General features: G+C 44.6%; 1 protein-coding gene across 2 annotated transcripts in view; it reads left to right on the top strand.

The window, feature by feature from the left end:
* The first annotated feature begins 4,577 nt into the window (after window positions 1-4,577).
* CAMK1D (calcium/calmodulin dependent protein kinase ID) overlaps window positions 4,578-10,961 on the top strand; it is a 369,044-nt gene continuing 362,660 nt past the window's right edge. The window contains exon 1 of one of the 2 annotated variants that reach the window (XM_084617259.1): window positions 4,578-4,913. In XM_084617259.1, coding sequence (XP_084473385.1) covers window positions 4,822-4,913 — 92 coding nt within the window. In that variant the 5' untranslated portion in view covers window positions 4,578-4,821. The remainder of the gene's footprint in view (window positions 4,914-10,961) is intronic. The other variant, XM_084617257.1, reaches the window with a different exon arrangement.

Genomic DNA, 10,961 nt, shown 5'->3' with positions numbered 1-10,961 from the left:
TCTCCAGCCTCATACTTCAGCTGATCCTCAGCTGAAGCCAACAGAGAACATCCTTCCTCCCCAGCAGTCAGCCCCAACTGAGCTGAGCTGCTTCCTTTTATACCAGTGCACTTGGCGCATGCCCAGTAGAGTAAAGGGGGCGTGGCTTCCTGAACTCACAATGTAGGGTTAACCCTTCCCTGTCCAGTGCAGGGCGAGTGCACCCCGTCACAGCAACATAAACCCCTCCCAATCGTTAAAGCAGAATAAGCTCCAAACTTTTATAATCTTTTTGTCCCTAACTTGTGTGTTTTGGGGCTCATTTTTTAGCAGTTTGTGTTGATCATCTTAAAGAGCTTAAACTGATTAAAGGCTTTAGACTGATTTAAGATGCAGTAAGGACGTAGATCATTTTAACCTGTCAAAATGGAATAAAAATACAATTTGGGGTGGTAGGCAACTTGGGACTTAAAAGATGGGGATAGGGATGGGGATGCGGATGGGAGGATGCAAGTTAAGGGGTCCCATCTGAGGACTCTGAACCAGTTTAGAAAAGTGCATCTTTAAAATGCTACCCACACCTGTCCAAATAAAAATCGAAGAAAAACTCTCTAAAACATTTGCCAAAAAACCCCAACCCAAATCCACTTTTTTTCCCTGTAAGGTTGTACCTAGAGAATGCTTGATAGTGTGGTGTGGTTTACAGGTTTTATTGGCACTCATTTAGGATGACCAAATAAACCATTAAGACTCCATATCCTAATATCTATTGTAGGCAGTTGTGCAATAAAAATAGGCAACCTTAATTTTGGTATTTCTTAACATTTGAGTGCTTGCTTTTGCAACCTTAATAAAGTTATTTTAATGTACTTTTTGTGTATAATTACAGTTAATATAGTTATATATAGCCGTTCTATCCCAGCATGTATTGTTATATACTTTCACCTTAGGGGAAGGGTTTCATGTAAGATTTTTCATTTTTTAAAATATACAATAGCTCTCCTGGATCATGTCAATCAAATAGTATTACAGTCTCTCTGAGTTCACCCTGACATGATAGACTATTATGACTGTGAAAGAGCTGATATGGTCTATTGTGTTGATGATCCTTGGCTTATGGGAGTGTCTGATGTACTTAAAATCGTAAAGGATACTGAGGATTCCTACCTTCCTTGTTATTTCAAATATGCGTTATATTCGCGCACAAAAAAGTATATTATATTAGTATGATAAGAGTGTGAGTTAAATTGCCAAAAGAAAACTTGGAGTTATAGGCTGACATCCTGCTTTCTACTCACATGGTTTTGGTGCCTAGAAATTGCAGCATGCACAATACTAGCTAAAATTGTAGGTAGCGTGAGTGTCTGTTGCATTGCCTAGGCATAGAGATGTATGAAAAATCTCTTAGCCTGCTCATACGCAAATGTAGAACGTGATGTGCAACAAAGGGACATCATATATAAATCCGATGAAGTGAGCTGTAGCTCACGAAAGCTTATGCTCAAATAAATTTGTTAGTCTCTAAGGTGCCACAAGTACTCCTTTTCTTTTTGCGAATACAGACTAACACGGCTGTTACTCTGAAACCTGTCATAAATAATAGTGATGGAAGCTTATGTTATGCTAGTCCTCAAAGAGAAGTTATAAACTTGAGGCAGATTTTATTGGTGAGATTCTTTAGCCTGTGTTGTGCAGGAGGTCAGACTAGATGACCATAATAATTCCTATGATTCTATGACTCTATGATTCTTATGATGATGATATGAACATAAGAACTACCAAATCCTTACCCCTTGAGCGAAAGGAGAACTTTTAATACTGTAAGGCCTATGACACACAGTTAAGCAGATCTTATTCCATCCAGTAGAGGGCAGTATTACACATGCAAACGAGCCAGTTTATTACCATATTGTGTTGTGAGACTGTAATTTAGATTGATATAATTTGAAATCACTGTTAGTATACTACCTCTCATTGGTGTCAAGTATCAGGGGGTAGCCGTGTTAGTCTGTATCCACAAAAACAACAAGGAGTCTGGTGGCACCTTAAAGACTAACAGATTTATTTGAGCATAAGATTTTGTGGGTAAAACCCCACTTCTTCCAGGCATCTGAAGAAGTGGGGTATTTACCCAAGAAAGCTTATATTCAAATAAATCTGTTAGTCTTTAAGCTGCCACCGGCCTCCTTGTTACCTCTCATTGTTGGCCCTCATTATGAGGTGCATCTCAGTTCTGACCCAAACGAATCCACTGCTGAACCCCACAATCCTGGTGTTATTTCACTGTTGATATTTGTCAGTTATTGACATTATTTTCTAATCTTGAAATTAAGATTATAAGAAACTTTACACGTTAAAGAATCTCACAGCATTTTGAACTTTACCCCCTTACTATTTTCCGCTTTGAGAGTGAACTTTGTCACATACTATATTAAAAAAGGCAAGTATCATACATGTGGGTAGTGGAGGGTAGAGGATAAGGGTAGTATTACATGAGGCAGGTATTCTTTATTAATGTACTGCATTTTAAGGGGGACTGGATAGCTCATGGGATTGGCAATATGGGCTACAGAGACTTTTACCCCTAAATTGCTGGTTGAAATCCAGCCTTTGTCTGTCATGATTAATAATACTTTGCATCTAATTAGTAGCATTACTGTAGTAATTGCTGTAGTAATTAATAATATTTTTCACTTACATAGTGCTTTTCATGTGAAAATATCAACATGCCTTTTTAATGTGGGTAAGCATTGTTGGTCAGATTTTTAAGATCGGGTGCCTGAAGTTAGACACTTAAATCCAAATTTAGGTTCCTAAATTAGGAGCCAGATTTTAGGCCTGATCCAAAGCCCACAGAGGCAAGAGGACTATCCCCAGCTACTAGACGCCTCTGAAAGTGAGGTCACTGATTTAGGTGTCACATTTTAGGCACCCGCTTTTGAAAACACTGGCCTATTTACTTCCATCTTACTAGTGGGGAAACTGAGTCACAGAGAAGTTAACTATTTGAACCTGGTTTCTCACTAAGCCAGTGGAAGATATGAATCTCGAATCTATGTCTCCTGACTGTCACCTGCATGATCTATCCTAGTGCCTGCCACCAATGCCTCCCTTGAGTTGAAGGTTGTTTCGTGGCCTATGTAAAGACACTCAGGGGGGTTGAGTTTTAGAGCAGAAAAATGATTTTGCTGCTAAGGCACTGGACTGAGATTCAGGAGATTAGATTTATTGTGTGACCTTGGGTAAGTCAATAATGTGCCTCAGTTTCTCATCTGTAAAATGGGGATAATCACCCTGCTTTTGTCTCTCTTGTCTATTTAGACTGGAAGTGCTTTGGGCCATGTTTGTTTTTTTTTTCCTGCCGTGCTCCTACAATGCACCCTGCCCCCCCCCCCGCCCCCCAACCTGGGCGCTACAGCAATGCAAAGACCGATAGCCGCCCAGTTTCCAGTGGACAGGTGTCCATCTGGCCCCCTTGTTTGACAGTCCCTTAGCAAAGAGGCCTTGGAGCTGCCTTGGGCCACTCAGAAAAGTGGGGTGTGGGCGCGGGGCTCGGGCAGCTCCAGCACAGCCTGCAGCGGGCGGCGGAAAACTCCTGGCACGTTCAGTCAAATCCAGCGCTGGACCCCCCGCCCGCCCCCGCTCACCACCCCTCCCAGGCCCGCTTCGCCGGCCCTCTGCAGCGTCCCTGTCGCATCCCTGCCCTTGCTGCACTCACCCCTGCGCCCGCCAGCCGCCGCGGGGCGGGGGGGCAGAGCTAGGCGGGCGGCTCTCCCCTGCAGGGCGGCCGTGCGGACAGAGGGAGGCGGCCCCCGCCGCTCCGGGCTGGCGGGGGCTCTGTGTGGACCGGGGCCCGGGACTGGGGGGGGGGGTTTGACGTGCGCGTGTTTTGGTGCAATGCGAATTATCGCCAGTCAGTCAGTCAGTCAGTCAGGAGGGGCACTGACAGGCGGCGCGGCAGCGGGAGAGTCTGGGGTGGGGTGGGGGCGCGGTGGGGGCGCGGTGGGACAGTGTGTGGGGGGGGCTGTTTCCCCCTCCGCCTCCCATTGCCATAACAACCAGCCACCACAGCCACGGTGCCGGTGCCAGCAGCGGCGGGGGCAGCCTCAGACAAGGGTGGGGAGGGGGGGCCCGGCGGGGGACCCGGGCGCGCTCCGTGGCTCTCGCGCACTAGCTCGGCTCGCTTGGCGCGCACTAAACCCTCCCCCCCCCCTCCCTCCCCTCTTTAGTCTCCTGCAAGAAAACTAACCCGGGCGGGCGCAGTCTCGGAGAGAGAAAACGACTCTGCACTTTGCTGCGGGGGGGGGGGGGGGCAGCAAAAGTAACTCGAGCAGCGGCGTCCAAGCGCGCTCTGCTCCCTGCAGCTGAGTTCGGCTGGAAACCCCGGCGGGGGGGGGGGGGGAATAAAACCCGACAAGGAAATCCCCCCGGCAGGCGGCAGCCCCCCTCGGTGAGAGAGGGGGAAGGAGAGCCGGGAAGAGAGGCAAGGACAGGGACAAGCGGGAAGGGAGAGGGGAAGAGAGGGAGGGCACCGGGAAAGGGAGGGGGGGAGAAAGAGAGGAGGAAGAAATAAGAGCGGCGGGGCGGGGGGAGGCAGAGAGAAGGGAAGGAAGAAGCCAGGCGCGGGAGCGGAGGAGGGAAGCTGGGTCTGCTGCTGGAGCCAGGCGGAAACCCCAGCCGCCGCCGCCGCGAGCAGGAAGCCTGAGCGGCAGCGCGGAGAGCGGGTGGGAAGAGGAAGCGGCAGCGCAAGAGAAAGCAAAAGCTGCCCGTGCCGCCGCCCGCCCGCGCCGGGCTCCGCATCCCCGGCTCCTGCCCGGGCGGGAGAGCTGCGCCGCCGCTGCCATGGCCCGGGAGAACGGGGAGGGCAGCGCCTCCTGGAAGAAGCAAGCCGAGGACATCAAGAAGATCTTCGAGTTCAAGGAGACCCTGGGAACGTGAGTGCCGGCGCGGCCGGGTTGCCTCCTGCTGCTGGGGGAGGGTGGGAGCCGGACCCACCGTCCCGCTCAGCTGGCGGGGCCGGGCGGGCTGGCTGCTGCCCATCCATCCCCATCAGACTTGCGTGTGTGAGTTAGACGCAGATGGGGGGTGTGTGTGTGTATTTGTCTGAGACTGTGTGTCCCTGGTGCCCGTGTGCCAGCTTGCACCCGAGGGTGTGTTTGGTGGGGTGCGATTGTGTGGACGAGCCAAAGCGTGTCTCTTGCTGCGTGTGTGTCGGTGTGTGTGTGTCTGGGATGCATGGGTGTTGGCGTGTCTTGTTTCTGTCTCGTGAGTGTGTCTTTGTGTGTGTCGAGGAGGTGGGCGCTGTGTATGGTGGTGTGTTTGTAGGCATTTGAGTGCGTGGGTTTGTGTTTGTCTCATGAATGTGTGTTTGAGAAGGTTTGTGTTTGTGTGGATTGGGGATGCATGGGTGTGTTTGTATGCATCTGAAGGCTTGCTGATTTGGGATTGTGTCATTTTCGTGTGTGTGGTGTTTCATATATGTTTGAAAATGTGTTAGAATTAGTGTGTGTGTGCTGGTGTATGTCTTGATAGGTATTAGTTTGTATATAAGACTATGTATGCATATATTGGTGGCTATATGTGTTTTAGTAAGTGCGTGAGTGTGTTTGGTTTGTGTTACCGTGAGTGCATGTGCGTGTGTGCGCTATTCTATCCAGCACTTTGGTGGGCACGAAAGCATCCAAAAGACAGCCCTGCTTATAAAATACTGTATCTCACTCTTTTTTCCCCCCCATTGTGTGTGGAACGAGGTTGAATCGGTAATAGAAATAACAATATATTTGTATGCAGAGAAAATGGGTGTATATCTAATATTGACCCCCCCCCAACTGACTCCCTGGTCACTAACCTCAGTATTCAGACTAGTATGTTTGTTTTTATCAAAAATATTAATAGAAGTGTAATTTAAAATATACATAGGCTGAGAAAGAGAGAGAGAGTGCTATCTTGATGGGACAATGAGTCTGACTTTCATGCTTTCTGCTAAAGCTGATGGCAGTCTCTTCGTAGAAAAAATATCAGAAATAATAAGAGTGGGTTGGATGTGTTTCATCTGGTACATTACCATAGTTTAACTGTTGCTTCTTTCACTGTTTTGTTTTATTTGGTGTCTGTTCATAAAGATTAGTAAAATGTTAGACTTTTTGAAGGTTCAGAATAAAGTGTACAGATGGTTAAAAAAAAGGGAACAGGATGTAGTAAAATACTTTTCACTTCAGCAAGGAGGCATGTGTATTTGTTTTAAAAAAGTTTGTTTAAAAGACATTATGAATGTGGATGGCTGTGAGTTCTAGGAGAGGTTAGCATATGGACTGCTTGTATTTGTTGACTGTAGGCTTCTAGAGCATCTGGCTTGGTCACGTTCTGCGTGTCCCTGGCAGCTGTATTTTGAGAAGCTTTACACGCAACTTTAGGATGACTATAAGTGATATTAATTCTAAGTTGTACTTTACATACTGAGCACTGTATATGCCACTTACAAAATACAGTCTAACATAGTATTTCAATTTCTTTCTGCTTCCAAGGGAGGGCTCTCTGTAAACATTAGTATATTTTTGGTTCACCAACTCACTGGTTTGTTTCCTTGTGAACAAACTGTGAGTAAGGATCAGACTAGACATTTAATGTTGAACTAGGTCATGCATCTGGATTATAATAAGTAGACATTGTAATATTTAGTACAATGCATAGTTTAGTTAATCAAACTAATGTTTTACAGCTCTTTCAAGATGCAAAATGCAGTATAAGTGCTAAATGTTATTATTTTAGTTTATTCTCATTCTCTTTGTCTAGTTCTTGTACTGACAACATTTGGTGTAATAAGAAACATGTCCTTACTTGTCATCATAGGTATGTAATTCTTTGCCTGCACCAAAGGGTGTTGGAAAAAGTAAAATCATAACATGAAGAGATTAATTAAAGCTGCAAGTCTGTTCCCTCTGGTTTTCACTATAAATAGGCTTGGCATAATTCAATTTTAATTTTTTTTGATGGATAATATCAATATTTATTTTAAAGCATTTTTTATTTTCATCTAATTAAATTTTCATAGTTGTAGGAAATTATGGGAGGGTCAGACAATAGGAGTGACAGATAATTGTAATTTAATGCTGAGATTAAAAAATTAAAGTTTTATAACCATTAAAACACAAATTGTCAACATGACATGTCAAAGTGTACGAAGTAAATTTAAATCAAATTCTAATACATTGTCTTTGCCTGTTTGTAAATTTCGATTATCAATGGAAATATTTTTGTAGGTTTGTGTGTATGATGAAATCAACATTTACTGACATCTACTTATTAAAAATTGAATCCTTCCAAGCCTAATTATAAACCTCTGTCACCACAGAAGATTGTCTGTGAAGTTCTCCACATTGTTTGAGTTGTGCCACCGAAGACTGCCTACGTCTGGGGACTGATCGATCCTGTCTCCATTGAAATCAGTGGAAGCACGTTAGAGCCCCAAGGTGGCTATGTGCATTTTATCCAATGGTTCAAATATACTGGTGTGACTGTTGCCATTGAAATTCATTAAATGTAGCCACTGAGTAGTTTGTGCCCTTAAAGATTATTTGTTAATGGCACAATTTGCAAGCTCTGGTTATAGGACTCTATTTAACTACAGTTGTAAGCAACAAAGTTTTTAGATGTGACTTAGTTTAATAGTCAAACTGCAAAGTTTTGCACACAAAAAAAGGCAAATTAAATTAGAAATAATTAACATATTATGGAAGCCAGATCAAAGTCAAAGGGAGCTGGCATAAGTAAAGTAGGACTGGCCCTATTATGACAATTATAAATATTTTTACATTTAAAACCCAATATATGTGAATCAGTTCCTTTACCACTCCCGGAGAGAGCATGCCCTAGTAGCAGTGTGCAGGCATATTAGTCAGGAAATCTGAGTTCTAATTTTGTTTCTGCCACAGATCTTCAAAGGTGCCGAGCACCTGCCAATTTCATTGACTTAAATGGGACTTGTCATGCTCATATCTTCTGACAAATTAGGCCATTTGCTGTGCAACTCACAAAGCCCAGATCCTCAAAGGTATTTAGGCAAGGCTCCTAATTTCCATTAAAATCAGTGGAAGGTTGGAACGTAAATAACTTTGAGGGTCTGGGTCCAAGGCCCCAAAGGCCCTCCCATTAAAGTCTGTGGACAGGCTCTCAGTGTTTTAATCGGGAGTTATCTCAGGCTATGAGGGTCAAGTGATCGAGTTCTTTATAACATGATTTACAAACAAAGCTGAAGTCTGGTTTGGTCCCTTCTACAATATAATGCTGAACCACGTTGGAAATGACATATGTAAGCCAATCCCACAATATAATAGATTTTCATAGTGTAGATGGGACCTTAATTTCCTTGACTCAGTTTCCCCATCTGTAAAATGTGTAGAATAATACTTATCTGCCTCAGAGCTGAAAAACTTTGCAGCCCTCAGATGAAAGGTCCTAGATGAAGGTGCATATATTTTGTACTTCTCTTTCACCTTTTATCTAAAAATGTCAAAGGGCTAAAAGCACCTATAACACAAGAGCAGCCCTTTTTCTGTGTTCTCAGCATCTCTCTAGGTGGCTGTGATGAAATCAGCTGTGGTAAGGAAAGCACAGAACCCCCAAATCAGGACAGAAAGTGAAAGAAAAACTGTTTTTCAGATATAATACAGTAGCAGGGACACATAGGGAACTGCCTCCTGTTAGAATGCTGAAGTCTTGGTCATTTGCCTTCAGTGAATGCTCTTGTGCAGTGGTGTTTTCTTAAGGAGTTGGCTGTAGTATGAAACTGGCTTAGATCATACTTCCCCAGGTGCTGGTAGCAGCATGAAATTGACTAGGGTCATAAACATAGCCCTGGTCAATTTCACACTAGGGCTTGGACTACAGGGGAAAAGCTTCTATTCAACAGCAAAATCCCAGTAAATCTCTGCTCCTTGGCAACCCTGAAAGTATGAAAAAGAGGCAACCAGGAAAGGACATAAGAGAGACAGACATAAAGAGACAGAGATAAAAAAGTGAGGTGTGTGAGAGAGAGATGTAAACAGAGAAGAAAAAAGGGGAAGGAGACAGAAATGGAGATGAAGAGGGCAGAAAAGAAATACCAAAGCGGAAATGCTCAAAAAGGAGAAGTGAGAAGATGAAGACATGGGAAGGAAGGAAAGCAAGAGTGAGAGAATACTTTTGAAAAATATCTCTTGGAGCCCAGTCCTGTGGTCCTTACTCAGGCAAAATTCCCATTGACTTCAGGAATTGGGTTCTTTTGTTTTGTATTGACATCACTTTGCACTGGAAATTATGGTCCTGATTTATCCATGTGTTACTCCAGTTTCACCCCATCCAGTGGTGTAAAAATAGAATAAGATGGTGGTGAACCAGACTCTATGTAGGTAAGTTTGGTAGTGCCTTTGTTGCTCCCTTTATCCCCATTTTTGAAGTTGCATGTGTTCACTCCTGAATATTGTGTTGGGACAAATAACTAAAAGTCCAGTTAAAGAGGAAGGTCAATGCAGAAGGAAATATATTTCCCCTAAAACCAAACAAAAACATAGTGATAAATACTGGCCCAGTTCCGCAGCTGATGGACATCGTCATGGCTGCATTAAAGTCAGTACAGTTACATCAATTTACACTAGCTGAGGAGCTGTCCCACTGTTTATCTTTACAAAGTTCAACAAATTCACCTGTTGTAGCTCTAGACAATCAATTCACCTACGTGGACAGGTGGAAAACTGCCTCGACTTGCCACTGGGAGATGTAAAGTTTCACAATAGCAATGGAACCTGTTAAGAAAATAGATAATCATTTAAATACCATTCTCTCTGTAACCCCCTGAAATTTTAAAGCCAGGTCAGTGTCATTTTTAAAGCTGATAATGTGACATTCCAAGAGATCATGAGATGCAGAATGCTATCTATGCATTAGGTTAAGAACATAAGAGTGGCCATACTGGGTCAGACCGAAGGTCCGTATAGCCCAGTATCCTGTCTTCCGACAGTTGCCAATGCCCAGTGCCCCAGAGGGAATGAACAGAGGTTGGGAAGGGGAGAAAGCCTTAGGTTGGTCAGCTGGTCTGTTTGATCTAATCATCCTGCATTTCTAAAGCATCTATCATTGTAGAATTTAGGCTCTGTTTACATTACAGTTATAGCTCTGTTGGGGCCATCATTTTGCATGTTTAGAAGGGAGCAAACTCTATTATATCTATGTTATGGGGCTGTTCCTCTTGTTCTGAAAAGGTGGGGTGGAATGCGATTCCCTTAATTTGGTATTAAAGAGATATGGCCCTATTTGCACAGACAATCCCAAACTATGTTATAATAACACCGTTGTTGTGCATGGCCACAAGTGAACTGTAACTGGGTCCCAACCTGGTTGTAAAGTGCAGTGTAGAAGGAACCTAGAGGTGGCACTGTCTGAGGGCCTATCTGTACAAGTCCTGTGTCCTCACTCTTCCTTTCGTATTCAGACACTCACTGTGACATTACTTTTCACTCCCCTCCCACACACTCATTCGCACTCTGTCACACATTCACTCAAAGACTGTCCCATAAGCACTCTCCTCTCACACTCCTTCTCTGTCTCTCACACACAGACTAAAGGCTTTTCTTGCACACATGCACAATGTCACGTATGCTGTGTCTCAATCAATGCTGTGTGTGGGGTGGTGGTGGAGAGTGAGAGTTGTTGCTGTAGCTGCTGCTGAAAGGGTTCCTTAAGGAAGCAGTTTGGGAAAAGAGTTAGTGGCTCAGAGTCCAGACGCACTGCAACCCCCTGGCTACAAAGGGATGAGACTACAGGCCTGGGAATGGATGTGCCCAGGTGAGCTAAGGGGAGAGACTGAGCGGAGCCTGGGAAATTGTGCCTGGTAGAGAGGATTGCAGTTGTAGGCAGAGAGACCTCTGGGAGGAGGGATGTGCCCAGGAGGAGACTGGGGCAGCAGAGGCGGGAGAGAGTTTGCTCTGGGTTTGACTTTAGGTTTATTT

This window comes from Lepidochelys olivacea, assembly GCF_965140295.1.
Source record: "Lepidochelys olivacea isolate rLepOli2 genome assembly, chromosome: 1".
In the NCBI taxonomy this organism is placed as follows: Eukaryota; Metazoa; Chordata; order Testudines; family Cheloniidae; genus Lepidochelys; species Lepidochelys olivacea.
Note: the sequence above shows the minus strand (reverse complement) of the source record. Positions and strands in the feature narration are given on the sequence as shown.